Source organism: Carcharodon carcharias, chromosome 36 (genome assembly GCF_017639515.1).
Source record: "Carcharodon carcharias isolate sCarCar2 chromosome 36, sCarCar2.pri, whole genome shotgun sequence".
Classification (NCBI taxonomy): Eukaryota; Metazoa; Chordata; class Chondrichthyes; order Lamniformes; family Lamnidae; genus Carcharodon; species Carcharodon carcharias.
In genome coordinates this window covers 796,750-821,163 of record NC_054502.1, presented here as the reverse complement: position 1 = coordinate 821,163, position 24,414 = coordinate 796,750, and the positions used below count along the sequence as shown (strand labels likewise).

The 24,414-nt window shown below is 44.7% G+C and overlaps 1 protein-coding gene across 1 annotated transcript in view; it reads left to right on the top strand.

Moving 5' to 3' along the window:
- The window catches only part of itga10 (integrin, alpha 10), an 86,765-nt gene that overhangs the window by 2,297 nt on the left and 60,054 nt on the right, over positions 1-24,414 (top strand). The window contains exons 2-5 of the mRNA XM_041179722.1: positions 11,946-12,057; positions 20,608-20,717; positions 21,710-21,795; positions 23,879-23,993. Coding sequence (XP_041035656.1) covers positions 11,946-12,057; positions 20,608-20,717; positions 21,710-21,795; positions 23,879-23,993 — 423 coding nt within the window. The remainder of the gene's footprint in view (positions 1-11,945; positions 12,058-20,607; positions 20,718-21,709; positions 21,796-23,878; positions 23,994-24,414) is intronic.

Below are 24,414 nucleotides of genomic sequence, written 5' to 3'. Positions count from 1 at the left end.
TCACGGTGTTTCCCCCATGTGCGTTCAAGGTGAAAAGAAGTTTAACAGAACTTTCTATTCAAAATGCTTCCCCCACCAGCCCGTGAAAACAAGCAGCTCCAGCTTGCATGTTATAAGGTGAATTCATTTTGTGTTTTCATGAAAACCTACAGTTTTGGTCATTTTTCCTCAAAAGCCACTCTGGCAGCATTTGTGACTGGGAGGGATTGCCAGTAGACGGAGTAGCTCTAATCATATCATAGGCGTTCAATCTCCAAGGCGGTCCGCGTGCTGGACCTTGGAAAATAGAACATCCGATACCTAAATATTACTGTGAAGAGTGAAACACTGGAGACTCTGGACATCTGAAATTAAAACAGAAAATGCTAGAAATACTCAGCAGCTCAGCCAGCATCTATGGAGAGAGAATCGGTGTTAAAGTTTGTCATCCTGTCTCACCTGATGTGTGCACATGGAATGTGATCTAGCACAGGAATCCTGACCAGTTTATTTCTTTTCCCTACGCCAGCCAAGCAGGTGGTGAATCTAAGTGAAGCATGTTAACAATTATTTAAAGATACAGACTCTCTAGCTCTTAAGGTATTTTTCATGGTCGGCTGATGGATGTAAATATACAAGATGGTGACAAGAGTTGGGAGCTAGACTTCAGGAATGCACTGTCCTGTACCATCTACTGTAAACTGCATGTTTACAGGCCACTGAGCTCCATTGGAGTTTCTTACATGGGCTGCTTCAATGTTAAATGCTGACAGAAAAATATGACAACAAGAATTTGGATAGGAAGTGTTTGCATACATCCGATTCCTAAGAATATACATTAGAAAGTACACACATAACTCACACTTTAATACTGTGTTAATCTCAGTAACTTTTGCATTTGCACAGGACTTGCACAGTAACCCACCCTGTCCCCCTCCACCTTTGACCCACCTTTACCAAACAACAACCATAATGCCTTACTTTGGAACAGGATTACTAACTCTTTCTATCATTGCCTTGCTTGTAGGAATGAATTACTGCTTTAAACCACCGCACGTGTTTCACCAAAATAAATATACACATGGAACAGCTGTGATTTTTTTTCTTGTAAATTTATATTAAAAGTACGCTCCAGGTAACTAAGCAAAACAGGATACTGCAGCTTGGATTATTCCTCGAGGGGAATCAAAGTAATCAGGGAGAGGAAGTGAAAAAGGGATCATTGGTGTTTCTGATGACGCAGCTAAATCAGAGTAGGGATGTGAGTCTAAACTGAAAATCAAAAAGAGACTTGTTCTCTTCCAACAGTAGAAGCTCTGTCATAGCCTCCCCTATCCACACCCTCCCTCTCCACACAGGAAGAATCTTTCCCACCCACACTAAAAACACCATTATGAATGCAGGAGCTGAAAAAATTGAGAGACCAGGTTATATTCTTAATGCACCATCTTTGACCTCCATTTTTAGGCATTTGGCCATCTCTTATGCTTTTGTCTTCCAAGATAGCTCCATTCATTTTCAGCATCAGTGACACTGAAACTCACCTCACTACTGGCAACAACTGCACCTGCTTTGCTGCATTTGATCTGAGTTGAAATTGGCCGCATTCACCTCTGCGGATGTGTCAAGATTGTCAGGTGCAGTCAGGCTACACGGTGGAAGCAGTAGAATTGTGGAGATTGAGCTTCTACCGAGATTGTATTGTCACTGTGTCCTCAAACACAGGGAACTTGCCTGGAGGTGACATTTGAACAATATAAATTAATCGCTAGAAGCAATTGCTTGGGACTATCCACTTAGTAACCCAGCATCTGGTTCTTTATTGTAAGCTGGGGTTGGTTAAGCAGCTGTTGTGCCTTTGTGTCTGTGCTGGCCGCCTTTAACTCTGAGATGATAAAGACAGATACAAAGCTGTGCTATAATGGTGCTAGATGTCACTAACATGGTCTTCTTGACTTTGCATAATGCAATCTCCTTGTCTTGTCTGTTTTACTCTTCCCCCAAAACATGGGGGTGGATATCTCTGTCATATAACTGCGCCAAGAAACAGTCAAAATTCAACCCAAACAGGATAGTTCAGAATAAATATTGGCTGAGGCTCGAAGTTGAAGAACTCCGATTCACCATATGGAAATCCACTACAGTATTTACTAGAATGATCAACCTCAGCAGAAAGTTGGAGAAACATTAGTTAAGATAATTGCCTTGGTTCAGTGGGTAGCACTCTCAACTCTGAATCAGCAGCTTGTGAGTTTAAGCCTCACTCCAGAGACTTGAATATATAGTCCAGGCTGACACTTCAATGCAGTACTCACAGAGTGCTGCACTGTCAGAGGGCTGTTTTGGGATGGGATATTAAACCGAGGCCCCATCTGTTCTCACAGGTGCATGATGAAAGATCCCATGGCATGATTTGAAGAAGAGCACATGAGTTGTTCTGGCCAATGTTTATCCCTTAACAAGTACCATTCAAACACGTTATCTGGTCATTTATCTGAATTCTGTTGGCAAGATGTTGATCTCTGCAAATTGGCTGCTGTGTTTTTCTACAGTGACCATATTTCAAAGGAAATACTTAATGATTGCACGTTTGGGATGTCCTGAGATTGTGAAAGATGAAATGTAGAAAAATACAAGGGTGACTTACATCACATTTTTGTGGCTCCATTTCCTCCTCTTTTGAAAGTTTTGACTTTTCCTTTGTACAGTTCAATAGGCCCTGGACAGCTTCTGGTACCTTGCCTAAGTGACTGCTTGTCACAGTCAGTGAATGTTGGCAGACTAAAACTAAAACAAAAATACCTGGAAAAACTCAGCAGGTCTGACAGCATCTGCGGAGAGGAACACAAGTTAACCTTTCGAGTCCGTATGACTCTTCAACAGAACTAAGTAAAAATAGAAAAGAGATAAAACATAAGCTGGTTTAAGGGGGGTGGGACAGGTAGAGCTGGATAGAGGGCCAGTGATAGGTGGAGATAACCAAAAGATATCACAGACAAAAGGACAAAGAGGTGTTGAAGGCGGTGATATTATCTAAGGAATGTGCTAATTAAGGGTAGAAAGCAGGACAAGCAAGGTACAGATAGCCCTAGTGGGGGTGGGGTGGGGTGAAGGGAAGAGATCGAAATAGGCTAAAAGGTAAAGATAAAACAATGGATGGAAATACATTTAAAAATAATGGAAATAGGTGGGAAAAGAAAAATCTATACAAATTATTGGGAAAAAAAGGGGATCGGAAAGGAGGTGGGGATGGAGGAGAGAGTTCTTGATCTAAAATTGTTGAACTCAATATTCAGTCTGGAAGGCTGTAAAGTGCCTAGTTGGAAGATGAGGTGCTGTTCCTCCAGTTTGCGTTGAGTTTCACTGGAACAATGCAGCAAGCCAAAGACGGACATGTGGGCAAGAGAGCAGGGTGGAGTGTTGAAATGGCAAACAACAGGGAGGTCTGGGTAAAGCTTGCGGACAGACTGAAGGTGTTCTGCAAAGCGGTCACCCAGTCTGTAGAGGGAACTGCATTGGTGGTTACTCCACCCTGCTCTCATGCTCATATGTCTGTCCTTGGCCTGCTGCATTATTCCAGTGAAGCTCAACGCAAACTGGAGGAACAGCACCTCATCTTCCAACTAGGCACTTTACAGCCTTCCGGACTGAATATTGAGTTCAACAATTTTAGATCATGAACTCTCTCCTCCATCCCCACCTCCTCTCCGATCCCCTTTTTTTCCCAATAATTTGTATAGATTTTTCTTTTCCCACCTATTTCCATTATTTTTAAATGTATTTCCATCCATTGTTTTATCTCTACCTTTTAGCCTATTTTGATCCCTTCCCTTCACCCCACCCCCACCAGGGCTATCTGTACCTTGCTTGTCCTGCTTTCTACCCTTAATTAGCACATTCCTTAGATAATATCACCACCTTCAACACCTCTTTGTCCTTTTGTCTGTGACATATTTTAGCTATCTCCACCTATCACTGGCCCTCTATCCAGCTCTACCTGTCCCACCTCCCTTAAACCAATTTATATTTCACCTCTTTTCTATTTTTACTTAGTTCTGTTGAAGTCTTACGGACTCAAAACGTTAACTGTGCTCCTCTCTGCAGATGCTGCCAGACCTGCTGAGTTTTTCCAGGTATTTTTATTTTTGTTTTGGATTTCCAGCATCCGCAGTTTTTTGCTTTTGTCTTAATGTTGGCAGACTGTTTGGAGTTGCAATGCATTATACGACCAATCTCATTCTCACCTGACAGTGATGTGGAGACTTTCTAGGAGGCTTGGTTGAGTTTCCCATCCTTCACTATAGACCTAGTGCAGGGCTGGCCTGCCACTGTGGGTGATCTAATGTTTGCTTATGCGATTTGCCACGTTGTGTGATTCTGCTGCCTTCGACAGGATTATCGATTAGGAATACCCACAATTCAGAGCAGACTCTTCAGGATTGCTTGGTTTTGCTTTTGCAGCAATGTGGGGTTCAGTCTTGAATTTAGCTGGTAAAACGTGGGGTAAAAGATGAGATTTCAGCCTCTAAAACACTGACACTCAGCAAACCCCTGCAGAAACAGCCTTTGGTGGGAAACCCGTGAAATGTCAAAAATCAATGCATTTTTGTTTGAAAAGGGAGAGAATCTGAAAAAATTTCATTGGAAGGAGGAATTGGGAACTTTCAGGCACATTCGATCTCTGGCAATCAGAAGCAGCTGTGAAACAGTAACACCAATAAAGATGAGATCACTGATTCTCACTGAGACTCTTGGCACTTAACACACAGTGTTAAATCTCACCCTTACTTTCATCTTATGTGGTTGGTAGGTAGAAAAACATTACCTTTTTCAGATGATTGTTTCTTTTCTCCCACAGTTGCTGATTCTTCCTGGGATACAGATCCATGCGTATTAGGGACCCACCAGTAACTCACCATTCTTAATGAACTTATCTAGTCTGAGTGTTGGGTTATTAACTCAGGGAAACATCACAGCTTAATGCTGTACTCACCTGATATCCACACACCTGCACATTCCAGCAGCGGTTGCCGGATAAACATCAAGGGTAAGATCCCTGGATGATATTTTGTTGGACAAGAGGCACCTTTACTGGTTACATGGCTGAAATCATCTAACTCAGCAAGACAAAGGATTTAGAAAAGATTTGCAAGAATGATTCCAGGGATGAGGGACTTAGTTACAAGGATAGATTGGAGGAGCTGGGTTGTTCTTCTTAGAGAAGAGGAGGTATTAGTGCTTAAAATCATGAGGGTCTAGACAGGGTAGATAGGGAGAAACTGTTCCCTTTGGCAGAAGGGTTGAGAATCAGAGAACACTGATATAAGGTCATTGGCAAATGAACAAAAAGCTTGGAGTATGAACTTTTGTATGAAGTGAGTGGTTTGGATCTGGAATGCACCACCTGAGAGTGTGGAGACAGATTCAGTTGTGGCTTTCAAACGGAAATGGGATAAGCACCTGAAGAGAGAACATTTGCAGGGTTGTGGGAAAAAGGCAGGGGAGTGGAACTAGATAAAATCACCTTTGCAGTGAGCCAACATGAACTTGACTGGCCAAATGACATCCTTACATGCTGTCATCATTCTATGATTTCATCTCCTTCAAGGAACTTGACTGTGTCTTGCTGCAGTGCTTCATTACTGAACCATTCAGTCTTTCCCCTTCCTACCATTATGTCACTCCGCGTCTTCCTTTGCTTGTTAATGTGCTTTAATTATGTGAGATCTCCGCTTCCACTACCTCAGTATTCATAGAGATACCTCATTTCCAAGTTGTGCATTTTGCTTGTTTTATTATTTGACCATCTGAGTCAACTAATTTACAATACAAAAGCTGAGGAAGATTTTCCTCATTTCTGACTTTGGCATTCTTATATTAATGTGGCTCCAGTTTGCCTGTTTAAAAGGTACCTAATGGTGCATTTCTCAATGGCTCAGTTAATGAGTGCACAGCTTGTTATGGTATTGAGCTTGTTATGATTCCAGCTGAGATTACCCCTCGACAAGCCTGATCCCAGAGTGGAACCCAGCTTGATAGATCCTCACTTTTATTTGTTTGTTTAGATACGTGGAGAGTAACTAGTGAACAAAGTCACAAGAGTCAGTTGATGAACTTCTAACAAAAGAATAAAACATTTATTCAACTCATTCACCCATAGCTATACCTTTACAGCTACATACAGATTTGTAAGGATAACACAAGTTACAAAAGCTATCTTATACTTTAATGTTCACAGTAAATACACAGTCCATATAAACCAATAGGCACCTTGTGGTCAGACACACCACACTCTGAAACCAAGTGACCGATGCCACCTCAACCAGATGCTATGGATCTCTCCTCAACTCCCCACAGACGCTTGTCACACTGTGAGCCAACTAGCCTCACTGAACTCCGTCTTTCACATGAGGGTCTCCAATCTCCACTCTTGAAAACTTGCTTTGGAAACTTCCCCCAGACTGACACTTTCTCTCAGACGCCTTCTGCAAGGGTTTATCTTCAGGGTTTCAAACTCTCCTTTTGAAGTTCCTTTCCCGTGGGTCACCACATGCATTCAAGCTGCCTTCCACGCTCTGTCTCACTGACTTAACTGTCAGCAGTCTACTGCTGCTTCACATAGCAAGAGTTACAGACCTTCAGTTGTCTCTTTGGACCTTCTTGTCTCTTGCAAGCTGTTCTCACTTTAAATCTGATTTCTGCAGCTTTTATCTCTTTAAATCTGAAGCTTGGAGCCTTTTCCTCTGCCCCTCACCCTTGACTTCATTAACAGGATCTTTTCCATGTTCCTGTCCTTCCTTTGACTAGAAGGTCTGCGTGGGACTTTCTTCTGTTCCACTCCCCTGGATCTTGGAGTCTTTTCTTTAGCTTGGGATTGGCCATCTGTCCTTTTGCTCTAGTCTCTCTCTGGCAGTTACTTTCAACCAATTTTACGTTGGGACAACCAGCAGTCCCTTCAAGGTAGCCTCTGTTTGGCAGCTGGTCCTCCAAACCACCTGAACTCCAACAGGTTCCAAAACAAACTGCTATCTTTTTCTGTGTATGTCTGTGGGAGGGACCTGCCTCTCTGGACACCTCTTTCTAGGCAACAACACTTTTTTTCTACTCTTCTGTTTACTTAATTAAGTTGTAAACTATCATTAGAAATGCAAGCACCTTTTTAAAGTGAAACTAAAACTCCATTTGACCTTTCTTATCCCAGTTGCAGAAATACAAATCAAACTTAAACTTTAAAGCTAAACCTCAATCCTAACACCCACAAATACCAATATAACTTAATTAAACTGTCTCTATTTCCTAACAAGCTAGAGATCAGGAAGGACCCACATTTGATCCTTGCTCAACGTTGAGTTTGCTTCCATCACCAATGTGCCACAATTAGCCAGTGGAAATATTCCTCCTTCTGATCACTATCCAGTGACTACTCCAGGTGGATATTAGATGGGATTGAGGACAGGATTGAGCTTGTTGGAATATTTCTCCTGACACTTAATGTTTCATCCATTGAGAAACTTAGACTTGGATAGCAGGAAAGTTCCAGAATTGATTCCTTCACAATGCTTTGTATTGGCCAGACTGGTAGCAGGGGTGCTAACCAAGTTGGCCCTTGAGTGAGTGAGAGGATTTCTATCCAGAGGCTCCAGTTGGAAATGCATGTACAGAAATCAGGCTCAGCTCCATTTCCTCATGGTCAGAGATTAACTGCTGGCCCTTGAATTTTACGCAAGCATAAGTTAATGTCTTGAGAAGAGGAGGAGAGAAGATAACTGAGAGGAAGAAAAGGAGGTGGCAGCAGCAGTGTGTTCCTTTAAGAAGTGTTTACTGTAGTCAGATATGATTTCATATTATAGTAGAAACTCTGTATCTTCATTTTAGTTGTAGGTGGTTTATTCATTCCTTCAAGATCTGTTTAAATACAGTAACGGACAACTCTTTCAAGAGAGACTTCCTGTAACTTAGCAACCCCCTTAACTTGCCAAGTTAATTGCTAACAGTAAATTTCCTCTGACAAACAACGACTTCTGTTTAAAACATTCCCTTTGCTGGAAGTTGAGTGAGGGAAAGGGTAACTGAACTCTCCCGATGGACATTTCCTAGGAGAGACGAGAGCTGCTAATGAATTGGGTAATGGTTAGATTAGGGAGGAATGGGAACTCCATACTTTTTGAGGGCCTGAAAATCCAGCCGGTTACAAATAAGTCACTGTCATTGTGTCTGTGGGCAATTTGCAGAACGTATTATGCACTCAGTTTCCTTCCAACAGTTTCCTTGATGGATTTCCCAAAGTGCTCTGCAGCCACTGAAGTACTTGTGAATTATATTCACCATTGTATTGTAGAAAATGTGACAGCCAATTTGTGCACAGCATGTTCCCACAAACCACAACATGATAAATGACCCGATAATCTGATTTTGTGAGGCTGGTTGAGGCATCAAATTTCACCAGGGCACCCAGAAAAACTGCCCCCTAGTATTTAGATGGGTGGTTGTAATTAAACTGATAATGTTATTAGAACGTTAGTGTGAATACATTCAGGGCTTCCTTACTTTGTACTTGTGTTGAGTTTTACGATGGAATTATTCACAGAAAAAATTTCACTGCCCCACCTAGTGTGTAATCCATTAAACCAGAATGTGTATGGGGCAACTTTACTCTGTATCTAACCCTGTGTTGTACCTGTCCTGGGAGTATTTGATGGGGACGGTGTAGAGGGAGCGTTACTCTGTATCTAACCCTGTGCTGTACCTGTCCTGGGAGTATTTGATGGGGACAGTGTAGAGGGAGCTTTACTCTGTATCTAACCCCGTGCTGTACCTGTCCTGGGAGTGTTTGATGCGGACAGTGTAGATGGAGCTTTACTCTGTATCTAACCCCGTGCTGTACCTGTATCTAACCCCGTGCTGTACCTGTCCTGGGAGTGCTTGATAAGACTGTAGAACTGTCCTGTACTTGTGTTAAGGCGCAGCCGATAGTAAACGCTGAACTGCTCACATCCCAAAGGGAAGCTTGAAACAACAGCCACAACTGTTTTGCAATTTGTATATTTCAAGATGCATGCTTTGAATTCAGTAGTAATAAGAACAGCAAGTCTTATAGATTTCTTAAAAAACTCAATTAAACCTGTATTATATTTAAAAAATGATTTTAAGCATATACGTAGGTTTACACATTACTACTATAATAACTTCTAGATCCCTTGATTAATCTAACTCCCAGTTACACCTCCGCTAAGGCAACAGTAAAAGCACATAGATTTTAAAAGACCCAGGCAAAAAACACGATACCCTGAACAGTCGAATTCAAAGTGAGTTTCCGTAACTTCAGTTCTTGCGGACAGCAATTTGGGCACAGAGGCTGGAGGCTTTTCACAGTTGTTAGATCTTAGAATGCCTTCCCTTGCACACAGCCTTCTCTCCTTTATACATATTTTCCCCTTTGAATGCAAATTCCCATTGTTTCACTATGTCTTTGGACTTTACGTCTCTGATAATAAAAATCTATCATAGCACCAATTGTACCAGTAATCTTTGAGAAAAATAAACACACTGGCCAGAATTTTGTGCTCGTCGGGTGGGCTGCACCTGACCTGAATGAAGGTAAAATGATGTGTCCTGATGTCATCGTGCACTCACGTGATGTTTCGGTTGGTGCGAATGTTGGAGCCGCGCCCACCATTCATTAAGCGGCCTCTTTAAGGCCCTTACGAGCCCAATTGAATCAAATTTTTCGCTGCCCGTCCAACAGTTCGGTGGTGGACTGGTACAAAGGCCAAGCACGCCTTTGCATGTTTGGCGAAACCTCAAACACGGGCGGGATGAGATTTTGAACAGCGATTTAAAATTTTTTTAAAAGCTTTTAACACATATTTAACAGAGTCACGTGAGCAGGGAGATGTCAAATATGTGTCACAAGTTTAAAAAAAATTTAAATCACTGTTCGAAATCTCATCCCGCCCGTGGATGATGTTTCGCCAAACATGCAAGGACTGCTTGGCCTTTGCACCAGTCCACCCACTGAACTGTTGGACAAGCAGCGACAGAGTCACATGGGGAGACATGTTTTCATTATTTTTAATATGTTTGTTTTTATTGTTAAAAATCTTCAGCTTCCTGAGGCAGCTCTGTGCCTCGAGGAGCTTTTACTGTGCGTACCCACTGTGCATGTGCGCACTTCCACCAGCCAGCGTGAAATTCATACCAAAAACAGAAACAGAATTGCCTGGAAAAACTCAGCAGGTCTGGCAGCATCAGTGGAGAAGAGCACAGCTGACGTTTCGAGTCCTCATGACCCTTCAACAGAACTAAGTAAAAATAGGACAGGGGTGAAATATAAGCTGGTTTAAAGGGGGTGGGGGGGCATGGTGGAGAAGTTGGGGGGGGGGGGGTAGTTGTTGGGACAAGCAAGCAGTGATAGGAGGAGATAACCAAAAGATGTCACAGACAAAAGAACAAAGAGGTGTTGAAGGTGGTGATATTATCTAAAAGAATGTGCTAATTAAGAATAGACAGCAGGACAAGCAAGTTACAGATAGCTCTAGTGGGGGTGGGGTGAAATAAAACTAAAAGGGCATAAAAGGTATAGATAAATGATGAAAAACAAAAACAGAATTACCTGGAAAAACTCAGCAGGTCTGGCAGCATCGGCGGAGAAGAAAAGAGTTGACGTTTCGAGTCCTCATGACCCTTCGACAGAACTTGAGTTCGAGTCCAGGAAAGAGCTGAAATATAAGCTGGTTTAAGGTGTGTGTGTGGGGGGCGGAGAGATAGAGAGACAGAGAGGTGGAGGGGGTTGGTGTGGTTGTAGCGACAAACAAGCAGTGATAGAAGCAGATCATCAAAAGATGATCTGCTTCTATCACTGCTTGTTTGTCGCTACAACCACACCAACCCCCTCCACCTCTCTGTCTCTCTATCTCTCCGCCCCCCACACACACACCTTAAACCAGCTTATATTTCAGCTCTTTCCTGGACTCGAACTCAAGTTCTGTCGAAGGGTCATGAGGACTCGAAACGTCAACTCTTTTCTTCTCCGCCGATGCTGCCAGACCTGCTGAGTTTTTCCAGGTAATTCTGTTTTTGTTTTGGATTTCGAGCATCCGCAGTTTTTTTGTTTTTATATAGATAAATGATGGGTGGAATACATTTAAAAATAATAGAAATAGGTGGGAAAAGAAAAATCTATATAAATTATTGGGAAAAAAAACAAAAGGAGGGGGAAGAAACGGAAAGTGGGTGCGGATGGAGGAGAGAGTTCATGATCTAAAGTTGTTGAATTCAATATTCAGTCCGGAAGGCTGTAAAGTGCCTAGTCGGAAGATGTGGTGCTGTTCCTCCAGTTTGCATTGAGTTTTACTGGAACAATGCAGCAAGCCAAGGACAGACATGTGGGCAAGAGAGCAGGGTGGAGTGTTAAAATGGCAAGCGACAGGGAGGTCTGGGTCATGCTTGCAGACAGACTGAAATCCATGTCAGGGGCCTGATCGTGGGCAATGATCAGCTTCGCAACCACTCCCGGACCCACCTGCCTCGCCTTCCCAGTGAGGGCAAAATTTTGCCCACTGTTTCTTAAATTCTCCTGGCTGGGTGAAACATTTCACCCCCTCTCCTGGCTGGGTGAAACATTTCACCCCCTCTTTTGAATTCAAGCTACTCTGGTTTATTTCAAAATGCAGCTTTACCGCTCACATTCTAAAACTTCCCCCCCCCCCCCCCATGTTTACCTATTTAGCATTTCAAAGCTAGCTTCTCTTTTTACATCAAATCCTTCAGACCAGCTGTCTCCAATTCAATTAAACCCCACACACACTGACGTGCACCGCACCATTACTCTGCTTTACAATAAATTCCAAATAACATTATGAAAATGATTATATCTTTCTGACAGCCTGACTGAAGAGTTACTGCTGTGTAGTGTGCAAGGAGTTTTAGTCTGCCTCTAACTAACCGTCTTGTATTTGTTTTAATAGGCCTCAGTGACTCATTCAACATTAATGTGAAGGAAGCCAGGATCTTCAAAGGACCAAAAAAGAGTCAGTTTGGATATAAAGTTCTACAGCATGAAGTGGACGGTCAGAAATGGTAAATTTGCAAATCAGTTGGTTTTAAACCAATCCTTTAGACCTGTGTGTCTTGAAATCCTTTAGACAGAAGTTCATTTTTATTTTTATGATACCTTCTCCTATTGTCAGTTGGGACAGTAAAAATTGCTTCTGTACGCTGAGATTTGGGATAAAACGGTTATCCAGAGTTCCAACTTGGTCAGTATCCATTGACCCCTGCTGACCATATGTGGGCATGATGCTGGACAAGGCCATGGCCACACTCTCCGTGGACAAATTAGCCTGCTGGCATCGGACACAAGGAGGGTGACGACTTGGGCCCAGTGCTAGAGAATATAAATAGATGTTGTTCATGGAAGAGGTACAAACTGGGAAAGAAGAAAGAAATCTATATTCCTGACACTAAAGGAACAGGAGATGAGATAAATCTGCAGATGTCACCTGACTGTGTGGGTGACGCAACAGCAGAGATTTACGTCCAGTTCCCATTCAATGAAGTTTTAGCCCTCAGGTATATTGTAGTAAATACTCACCATCAAATCATTTCCAACTTCATTTATTACTATGATTCAAGTATGGGTCTGGCCGTAAGCCTAGGAAACAGCTGCATCCTGCCCCATTCCTGTATGTGCCTGAAATCAGTACAGCTCAGTTCCAGCAATCCTTACCTGTCTGGTCCTCACTGACACAGATTCACTGCATTCATGCTTTGAAAAGTATCTGTGGGGCTAGAAGGTGATTTATCACAGGGTAAGATTTAGATCAACAAAGTTATTGAACTGAACAAAGGTAGAGAAATTAGCTCAGAGTTACTATGCACGGTCCATTGGTAAAGGGTAGGACCTCAGCTCAAAAAAAACCATTTGCTCTGTCACCTTCTCCTGCTCTGCAAAGTGTTGATACCTGCAGGGAGCCAGATCCACAGGTGCTGGTTACCTCCCAGTGCTTCACCCAAGCGGTATTCAGTGTGAGCTCAGGCAGCGACTATCAAAAAGATCCTCTGTGCTTTGGTGGGGTTGGGGGAGGGGTATACCACTGACCCTGATCCTGCCTTCACCTCACATCCATCCAGGCACCCCTCCCAGCAGGGGTTAGTGGATAGAAGATTAGGTGAAGGAAACCTTAGCTGACTTCTACTCCTCCTCTTCCTGGGGGACACTAAACCTGTTGTTGGCTGAGATCAGCTAACTTAGTATAGGCGAGTTGGAACGTGGGATGTATTGAGAGGTGTGAGTAAACCACAACAGAGTGATGTGTTTACCCACTGGGTCATCTAGGGAGGAGAGAGGCATGTGAATCTTTTAAAATTGCCAGCGTAGTAGGTTGACATGTGAAGTGATTACTTGTGTACAGTGTTAATTGTATAAATTAACACGGTTTTTCCTGCCAGCCTAAGATGACTGCTGACACCTGTCTGCGCATGTGCAGCTGTCTGGCCATACACTGAAACCTAAAGCTGGGTCTTGCTGACAATGGGAAACAAATGCGCAAATTTAAATTGCCACTCAGAATTTGAGGTTAGATGAAACATGATCCATCTATTTAGGATGATCATTTGAATTTTTTTAAAAATACCCATAAAGGAGCCAGCCAATTTCCCAGCCCATTTTTTTAACTCAGCGACTGTGCCCAGCTGTTTCAGTAGCTGCAGAAGCAGGAACATGAAAATCTGCTCAACTGCCTTTTAGGGGGAGTTTGAAGTCTCCAGCCTCAATGTACATGCCCGCCCGCTTGTTTGAAATGGGTGCATGCCTTAGAAAGAGATGAAGTGAAAGGAAATTACCTCTGTAAAAATGGGTATTGTATCTTGTGCTGAGTAAAATAGCCCCTTCTGGTTCCACAACCCTAAAAAAAGTGAGAAACCAAAATGGAGAGGACAAGTGTCACACTGAGATTGGGGGGAATGAGTCGAGCTCTGATCTCCGTCGCTTATAATGACCTCACGGAGTGAAGCAGTGCAACTGCGCAAGGACCGGGTTGGCAGCCATAAATTAAGGCTAAGTGCATACAGGTTGTGCCGGGGGGAGGGCACTCATTGGACAGTGCCTCGTACATATATAAAGAGACACTTTTGTCAAAAGAGTATAAAACGACAGTGGGACTGGAGTGTATTGTCACCTCCCAAAATTATATTTTAATGTAATTTGGTAAGGTTCCTTTGTTTCTTTTTGTTTTGTGGCAGTAACCTGACAGTCACCTGTTAAGGGGTTGTTTATTTGATTAGTTGTTTATTTGATTGCTCAGAGAAAAAAGACTATAAAGAGACACTTATTGAGGGTTAGGAGCTATATATTTGTAATGTCTCACTTTGTGAATAAATCTAAAATTGTGCGAAGGTTGACTTCTGGGCTCCCCCTTCACCGGCTGACTATCAGAAGTTTAACACCCAGTCCAGTTTCCTGGAACGACAGGCCCTTCACACTGCAGGAGTGTTAAATATCTCTTTCTCATAGAGGGACATTTTTATTTACTAGTTCCCTTTATTTTTTAGATAAAGTTGCAAATAATTCTATGACAGCAAATGGGTAATAAGTATAAGGCCCCTCTCCTTCCACACATAGCACACGTCAGCACAAAGGGAAATAATGGAAGCATTTGTCCGAAAGCCTATTCGGTATGTCTCTCATATCGCCAATGTCTCTGCTCCTGAACTCAGAGACACATTTCTTTCATTAGCTCACTTTGTTCATTAATTGAAATCAGGTTCCTGAAATTGATTCCAGGCTGTAACCTGCAATCTGAGAATTCCATTGAAATCCAGTCAACTGAACAATAAAGCATTTGGAGACAGTCTTTTTCCAGCCATTGTAATTCAGTAGCATGTCTCCGGCATGTGTGACACTTGCTGCAATATTGGGACTGTTGAAATGATTCACTGCCAAATGAAACATATTTAATATTTTGCGTATTTCTCCCTCCTCCTCTCCTTGGAAGTTACTGAGTTTTCCAGACAACTCGCTGCCTGAGTGGCTGCCCTTTATTTTTGACTGCCAGCAGGCACATTGGGGCTTGGGGAGGGGCATCACATGTCGGTGCAGATTCGATGGGCCGAAGGGCCTCTTCTGCACTCTGTGATTCTGTGAAACCTGAACCTGCCCTTATTCGATGATCACTGAATGAGATTGGTGCTGGAATCCCAGGACACTTTCGGCACAAAACCAATTATAGAATCCCCCCACCCCCCTGCACCTTGGGAGCACTTTGCTGCCCTCTTTGTTGGAGAAATCGAGTAACACATGAAGGCCAACAGAAAGTGAAAGTGTAGAACTAAAGAGAAACTCAGTAATGGTGGTGGGCTATGATGAGCTGTATTCTTCAGTCAGGCATGATTTCTGCTCCTGATCAGTTTCTAGTGTGAGTGTGTTTGTGAGGATATCGGATGGAGGAGGATTGGGCTTGGCTTTGCTGACAACATCTCTACATGTGAAGGACTACTACTTGTATTTATCTCGTGCTTATAATGTCATTAAATGTCCCAAGGTGTTTCACATATAAAGCAGTTTTGACACCAAGTCACATACAAGATACTAATGCAGATGACCAAATGTTTGGTCAAAGAGGTACGTTTTGAGGAGGGTCTTAAAGGAGAAGAGAGAGGCAGAGCGGTTAGGGAGGGAATTCCAGAGCTTGGCAGCTGGAGGCACAGCCACCAATGGTAAGTCGGGGACGTTCACGAGGTCATAATTAGACGAATGCAGATATCTAAGAGAGTTGTGTGGCTGGAGAAGATTACAGAGAAATGGAGGGCTGAGACCCCATGGAAGGATTTGAAAACAAGGATAAGAATTCCGAAATCGAGGCTTTGCAAAACCGGGAGCTGGTGTGAGGGGTGATGGGCGAAGGGAGCTTGGTGTGAGTTAGAGTGTGGGCAGCAGAGTTTCAGATGACCATATGTTTATGGAGAGTAGAATGTGGGAGGGCAGCCAGGAGTGTGTTGCAATAGTCAGGTCTAGAGGCAGCAAAGGCATGACTGAGGGTTCAACAGTGGATGAGCTGGGGCACAGGTGAAACTGGGAGGTGAAAATACATGGTCTTAGAGATGGTGCCGAAATGTAGCCGGAAGCACATCTTTGGGTCAAATGTGACACCAAGATTGCAAACTATCTGGTTCAGCCTCAGACAGTGGCCAGGGTGAGGGATGGAGTTAGGGAGTGCAGTTTGTAGTGAGGACTCAAGACAATGGCTTTGTTCTTCCCAATATTTAATTGAATGAAATTTCTATTTATCCAATTCTGGACGTTAAACAAGCAGTCTGACAACTTAAAGAAAATAGGGGGGCCGAGAAAGGTGGTGGTGAGCTAGAACTGAGTGTCATCACTGTTTGTGTGGAAAATGATTCAGTGTTTTTGGATGATGTTGCTGAGCGGAATAGAACGGGGGCAAGGATAGAGACTTGGGGTACACCAGAGGAGAGCTACAGGAGCAGGAAGAGAAGCCATCACAGCTGATTCTCTGGATGTGACTAGAGATATGAATAGAACAAACAAGTGCAGTTCCCCAAGGTGGAGAGGCGCTGGAAGAGGCTAGCATGGTCAACTGTGCCAAAGATCCAGACAGGTTAAAAAAGACGAGAAGGCCTGTGAAATGAGGTAATTGGGACAGAAATGCCTCTGGATCCGAATCTCAGAAAGCAGAGTCACTTTCAGGAGAGGAGGGGAGGGGGGGAAAATATTTTTTTACTCCAAAAGTGAGTCATTCTTAATGTCTGCTTCTACAAAAAAACAGGAAAGTTGGATTTGATTTCCAGGTTTCAAATTTGCTTTTGTTTCTTCAATTAGAAAATGCGAGTGGGTCTCAGTTTGCTCAATGCCAGTGTTTCATCTGTTTCTCTCATTACTTGGCTGATTTGAAAAGTTGACAGTGTTGGACAGAGCAGCTCTGATTTGGCTGAGCTGTTGCAGTCTCTCAGCAGTGCTATCTGCTGATATCATTTCCTTTTCTGATACAATTCTTCTTGAACTGAGTCCCAGAACCTTTGGCTGCAATACCTACACTGACTCACGTAAGTCCCCGTCCCATATCTCTCAATCAAATGGACCGTCACATCTGCACCAGATTGTTTTTCAGTGAGCTTCTCTCTTCCCTAGTGCCTCTGAAGGTGCTGAGTCTTGTTTAGAGACAGGTGTCCGAGACAACTTTCTAGTATCTCACTCAAGTAGGCATTCTTCACATCAGTATAAAGAGGCCTCTCTCTGTATGTTGCATACACACAGGCACTTAGTTCCTTACAGAGTGTGGATAGTAATTGCGATCAGGTACCTGGTCTACCCCACTCATGTTGTGACCCAAACATAACACCCAACTGATGCCCTAACTGAAATCAACTAACTTAACACAAACTGGTCATGGAAACTGGGACCTTGGTGCTCATTGGCTGTTGGATTAAACCCATTTATCCCTGTTTGTGCCATTAATTTGTCTTTTTATGAATGCTTTTTGTTCCAATAAAGTGCCTTTAATTTTACAGCAGCAAAGTATTGTGCATACTAGAAATCTGAAATAAAAACAAACTGCTGGCAATATTCAGATTAGGCAGCATCTGTGGAGAGGGAAACAGTTAACGAGAGAAACAGAGTTAGCATTGACCTTTAGCTTAAATTTTTTACCATTTTTCGCTGATTTGACCTTGTTCACTGATGTGCTGTTACTGTTAAACTCTCTGTCTCTTCCTGTCACACTTGTTTATCTTACTTAACTCGCTACACTGCTCTGTGGCCTTGCCTTTTCTCTTTTGATTCATATCCCTCATGTGATCCCTTCCAGCTTTTTCAGTTGAAATCCCTATCCACAGCCCTGGTTATTTGGTAAATGGTCCCTGCTTTGAGTGGAGTCCATCTACTGGTGCCCATTCCCAATGATTGGAAACTCCTGCCTCCCTTACTACTCGTTGAGCCAATCTCTGATCTTTTCGACACTCCGCCAATTTGCGCGTGGCTCAGGTAGTAATCCAAACATTACTGCCTTTGAGGTTTTGCATTTTCATTTGCTTCTCAAACAACCTCGGCCCCTTTCCTTGTTTGGGATTGTTGTTGGGTCTTAGGTGGACCTACTGGGTCGTGCCCCTGCCCAGTCCCAAGACATCCTCCAGCCACAAGGAAATGTCCTGAGCCCTGGCATTGAGCAGGCAGCACAGCCAACAGAACTCCCGACTGCGGCTGTGCAGCTGAATATACTGTCCCCTCACATGAAAACATTCTTTCTCACCCCTGGCCTTTCTTCTGCACGAAGGTGTCTTTGTCTTTGGCTGATCGACCCTGCAGCCTTTGCCCTCAGGCACACAGGCAGCCAAAAGCTAATACTTGTTGAATAGGGGAGGGGTTAAGGCTCCTCCAGCAATGACCTGGGGTCCGCTTACCTGCCTTTATTAATTTGGCAATGACTATGTTCAGGTTTCAGGACGCAACATGAACAAGGTATTGCGTTGGATACACAGAGTGCTGACATCCTGTGTTTACAGGAAGACTCTTCATAAACAGATCTGGGCCCAATGCCATTGCTGGTGTGACAATGTTGTTGTTTCACTGCTTGTGCCTGACACTGAAACTTGAAAAGTGCAAACTTCACTCTTGATCTCAGCACATCTGGTCTGGCCTTGGGTGGATGGGATGTTGGTGGGGGCTGGTGTCGGGGGCAGAATCAGTCTAAGTTCTTGCAGCAGATCGCTATGCATTGATTCCTGTTGGAATGTGTACATATGGACTACTGATAAGAGTGGGGTTAGATTCACAGTAAGGCTCTGTCAAAACTGCATGTCCACTCATGCTTTGGCAAGGCCTTGATGGGCTGATGGGGTCCGCATAACTGAACTCCAACCAGAATGGGGAATTTCAATAAGACAACTTGCATCATGTTACAGCAGAGAAATAGTCCAGTTGGCCCAACTGGTCCATGCTGGTCTTAATGCTCCACACGATCCTCCTCCCAATCATCATATCCCCCTATTCCTTTTACCCTTGTGCACTTATCTAGCTTTCCTATAAATGCATCCATACTATTCGCCCCAAATACTCCTTGGAATGGCAATTTCCACCACTCTTTGGATAAAGGATTTTCTCCTGAATTCCCTAATGGATTTGTTAGTGATTGTATGAACAGGAAATAGGAAATGAACCCACGGCGAGACCCTTATCCTCTCTCTGAAGCCCTGCTAGGAAAACTCCCCAAATAAAACCCAAGACATTCTGATGGATGAGGGATAACACAAACCACCTGTGAAAGGCCATGACTCAAGCCATAATGAGAGGCTGCAAAAAATACAAGCTTCAGTTCAAAAAGAGGAGTTGGCAGGTCACCGCCCTGCTATTTAAGTTAACCTCAAGAGCTTGGCATTAAATGCCTTTTGAAGTGGATTCACTTTTCAGCCATTTTTCATTGTTTACTGTCAGTCAGTGAAATTGTTTACCCTACCAAGTCACACCCTTGTTTTCCTTCTTCAGATGAACCTCACTGGGGGTACAGGTCCCCCTCCTCTCCTGAAGGTGCTGACTCTCACTGGGATACAGGTCCCCCTCCTCTCCTGAAGGCGCTGACTCTCACTGGGATACAGGTCCCCCTCTTCTCCTGAAGGTGCTGACTCTCACTGGGGTACAGGTCCCCCTCTTCTCCTGAAGGTGCTGACTCTCACTGGGGTACAGGTCCCCCTCTTCTCCTGAAGGTGCTGACTCTCACTGGGGTACAGGTCCCCCTCTTCTCCTGAAGGTGCTGACTCTCACTGGGGTACAGGTCCCCCTCCACTCCTGAAGGTGCTGACTCTCACTGGGGTACAGGTCCCCCTCCTCTCCTGAAGGTGCTGATTCTCACTGGGGTACAGGTCCCCCTCCTCTCCTGAAGGTGCTGACTCTCACTGGGGTACAGGTCCCCTCCTCTCCTGAAGGTGCTGACTCTCACTGGTGTACAGGTCCCCCTCCTCTCCTGAAGGTGCTGACTCTCACTGGGGTACAGGGTCCCCCTCCTCTCCTGAAGGTGCTGACTCTCACTGGGGTACGGGGTCCCCCTCCTCTCCTGAAGGTGCTGACTCTCACTGGGGTACAGGTCCCCCTCCTCTCCTGAAGGTGCTGACTCACTGGGCTGCTTGACCTATGGATGTGTGTTATCTCCTAGCATTGTAGCCAGTGACCATTCTTCACCTGTGAGTCCAGGAAACGACTGCAGGCAGATGCACATTCTGGCAGAGTTACTGAATTGCGATTAGCAGCAGGGACACCGGCTGATTGTTCCCATATCCAGCGCACAGAGACCAATTGTTTCATCTCAACTTGGTTCAAATTCTGGATCTTCAGTGAAGATGGGAGATGGAATAAGTGCCTCTCTCTCTCTCCCATATCCTCCAGCTCACTGTGAGAACAGATACCATCACTTCACCTGTCTGGTATAAATAAAACTGAACAACATGATGTTGAGATCAATTAAGGAAAAGTAATCTGGAGAGTTTTTCATGATCTGCACCCCCACCCCCCCACTCCCCCCTCATGCGATGGAAACCAGCCTAGGGGTGAGCTATAAAAGCACACTAACCTTTTCTAAAAGCAATGGCGAAAGTGTGGTGTGATTTTAATCTTTGTGTTCCCAGGTTACTGGTCAGTGCACCACGGGATGGTATTGCAAAGAGCAAGAATGGCGACATATACCGATGTCACATATCCAATCGAAGGAGCTCAAACTGCATGAAAATAAATTCTGGTAAAATAACATTTAAATCACAATCATTGAGCCCAACATTATGAGAGAGTGAACACCAGTAAGGACACAGTCGGTGACGCAGGATGCTGAGGGAAGTTACTAAATGACAGTGTGAGGGAGCTGGGTTAATATCAGTTGAAATTTGTCAATAACACAGGGTACTGTGCCTATCCTGGGAGTGTTTGATGGGGACAGTGTAGAGGGAGCTTTACTCTGTATCTAACCCCGTGCTGTACCTGTCCTGGGAGTGTTTGATGGGGACAGTGTAGAGGGAGATTTACTCTGTATCTAACCCCGTGCTGTACCTGTCCTGGGAGTGTTTGATGGGGACAGTGTAGAGGGAGATTTACTCTGTATCTAACCCCGTGCTGTACCTGTCCTGGGAGTGTTTGACGGGGACAGTGTAGAGGGAGCTTTACTCTGTATCTAACCCCGTGCTGTACCTGTCCTGGGAGTGTTTGATGGGGACAGTGTAGAGGGAGCTTTACTCTGTATCTAACCCTGTGCTGTACCTGTCCTGGGAGTGTTTGATGGGGACAGTGTAGAGGGAGCTTTACTCTGTATCTAACCCCGTGCTGTTCCTGTCCTGGGGAGGTTTGATGGGGACAGTGTAGAGGGAGCTTTACTCTGTATCTAACCCCGTGTTGTTCCTGTCCTGGGAGTGTTTGATGGGGACAGTGTAGAGGGAGCTTTACTCTGTATCTAACCCCGTGCTGTACCTTTCCTGCGAGTATTTGATGGGGACAGTATCTAACTGTATCTGTATCCAACCCCGTGGTATATGAGAAATTGTTCCCCAGCATAGATATTCAAAACAGTCAAGAGGAAGATTTTAGGTGAAGTTAAGATTGTTGAAGGTAATACTTAGTTCTGAGATGTAATTTCTAGTGTTGTGCTTGGGTTTAATGAGGATGGATATACATAGAGTAGGATGCTGCAATTATTCCCCTTTCAATGATATGTGTCTCTTATGATTGTTTAAACTCCCGCAGGGGAGGCAGCTCTGAAAAACATCTCTGATGATATGAAGAACATGCACTTCGGAATGACACTGAATCGGAACTCCCAGGGCTTCCTGGTAAGTACGTTCACTGGTCTGTGATTGCATTCTTTGGGATGCAAGGGTTCAACTCCAGCCCAGGCTCGTGGGATAATAGTCCACTGGCTCTAATGATATTCAATTAAAGCCCGATCCTTGGTCTCGCAACACTAAGCTGTCCAGCCGCACGTCTTGATATCATTCCCCCAATTCCTGAAGTAATTCATGTCTATTGTAAATAAGAGCAGCCTCAACACAGACCGATACGAAATGCTACTGATTCTCTTTCTCAGTCTGAGGAACTTCTTTCTTCCTCTGCCACCCACATCCCCCCCCACCCCCCCCCGCTTTTGCCCCCACGCCCTTTTCCCCTCATCCCCTTTTCCCCCACCTGCCTTTACCCCACCCCCACATGTGGGGACATGTTTATATCAGGTGTAACATTGTTGTTTTTGTATTTAAAATTCTGCAGCTCCCTGAGGTGGCTCCGTGGCTTTCAGAGAGCTTTCAGAGCGCTCCCCCCACCACTCCTCACCGCATGACGCAGGCTTCAGTGCTCGTGCTCCTCCAGCCCCCACCCCAGCAGCGCTGAGTGTCTCGGCCTGCTCATCACGCTGGCTGCCTGTTCATTGTCCAGCCGGGGCCTGAGCGTGGTCAGCTTCCTGGCTGTCCCCGGGCCCACTCGCCCAACAAGGGGAAGATCCTGCCCCGGGTTGGCGGGATTGTCCTACGAGGAGAGATTGAGGGAGACTGGGCCTGTGTTCTCTAGAGTTTTGAGGATCGAGGGGTGATCTCATTGAATTCTTACAGGGCTGGACAGGGCGGATGCAGGAAGCATGTTCCCCCTGCCTGGGGAGGGGGGAGTTGGTGGAGCCCAGAACCAGGGGACCCAGCCTTAGAATAAGGGGTAGGCCCTTTAGGACGGAGATGAGGAGGAACTTCTTCACTCCGAGGGTGGTGAATCTTCGGAATTCTCTACTCCAGAGAGCTGTGGCGGGTCAGTCATTGAGTGTGTTCAGTATAGAGATTGTTAGATTTCTAGATGGTAAAGATATCGCGGGACATGGGGATAATGCAGGAAGATGGCGTTGAGATAGAAGATCAGCCAAGCTCTGGTTGAATGGCGGAGCAGACCTGAGGGGCCAAATGGCCTCCTCCTGCTCTTATTTCTTATGTTCCCCCATGTGGCCACATTGGCTGTCATTTGTCACCATTTCCTGGGCCAGTCACATCCCTGCAAGGGCACGGCCAGTGGCAGTGCCAGTGGGGGGTCATGAGGAGGTCAATCCCAGTCGTGCTGGCAGTAGGCCCTGTTGCCAAAGTTCACCAACATTCTTTGCCAGGATGTTGTTTAGTTTTCGGATTGATTGCAGTGCCGACTGGCCGCTCCCACTGTTCCCTGAACTGTTTGCTATGTTTGTTTTACTGGCAGTGTACAAAACAGGAACAGAGAGGCCAAAGTGGGAAAGGGAGCAGGATTAATGGGATGCAGTGACAAGCCATAGAGAGCTTGGGCTGCACTTGGGGGTCAACTGCCAAACCTGTGCTTGCTCATCCTCCCTGCAGATAAATGTCTCTCTTCCACCTCATATGTAGTATTACATAGTTCATTAGTATTTACAGCACAGAAACAAGCCAGTGGGTCCAACTGGTCAATGCTCCATCAGCCTCTTCCCACTCCCACCCCTCTTCATCAACATATCCTCTATCCCTTTCTCCCCGCTGCTGTTTTAGCTTTTCCTGAATGCATCTACATTGATTGCCTCAACTATCCCAAGTGGTAATGAATTCCACGTTCTTCCCACTGTCTGGGGAAGGAACTTTCTCCTGAATTTTGTGTTAGATTTATTTGTTACCATCTTATAATTATGGCCTCTAGTTCTGGTTTTACCCACTAGTGGAAACATTTTCTCGATGTCAACCCTATAAATAATAATTTTGAAGACATTGATCAAGTCATTCCTCAACCTGATCTTTCTAGAGATACCTGATGAGTATAACTCCTTAGTTCTTGTATCATTCCAGTAAAGCTGTTTCACACCCTCTCCAGTGCCACTGCATCCTTTTTATAATATGGAGACAGTCTCAGTAAATGTCAAGTATGTTCTGCCTCCCATTGCAGGTGTGTGCTCCCCTCTGGTCCCAGCAGTGTGGAAGTTCCATCTACAACACGGGAATCTGTACAAACATCAGCTCCGACTTCCAGCCTTCAGGAATCATTGCACCTACCGCACAAGGTATGAACAGTGTCGTTAGGGTGTCGCTGGGAAGAGGCAGCTAGCTTGCACTAGCCCTCAGTAATGACCTTTTCCTAACTCCACCAGGGTACCGTTTTCACTCATGGTTCCCCTGAAAACACCAAATGTACCTGCTCAGTGTTTCAGTTTCCTTTAAAAGGTCTTTGTTCAAAAATGAGTACAGATGTTGTAAAATTGCATTGGGAATGCTGCTGACCTTGTTGGTACGAAGGAGCATGGGCTCCCCCACCCCCTGGTGCCTTGGCCAGCTTCCTCCTCTGTACGCTAGAGCCTAGGTGGTGTGTAAGTTTCACAAGCCACCATCACCATCACCGTTCGCTGTGGCTGAGTGGGGAGAACTCTTACTTCCGACTCAGTGGGTTGAAGGTTCAAATCCCATTCCAGATTCTACTGTACTTCA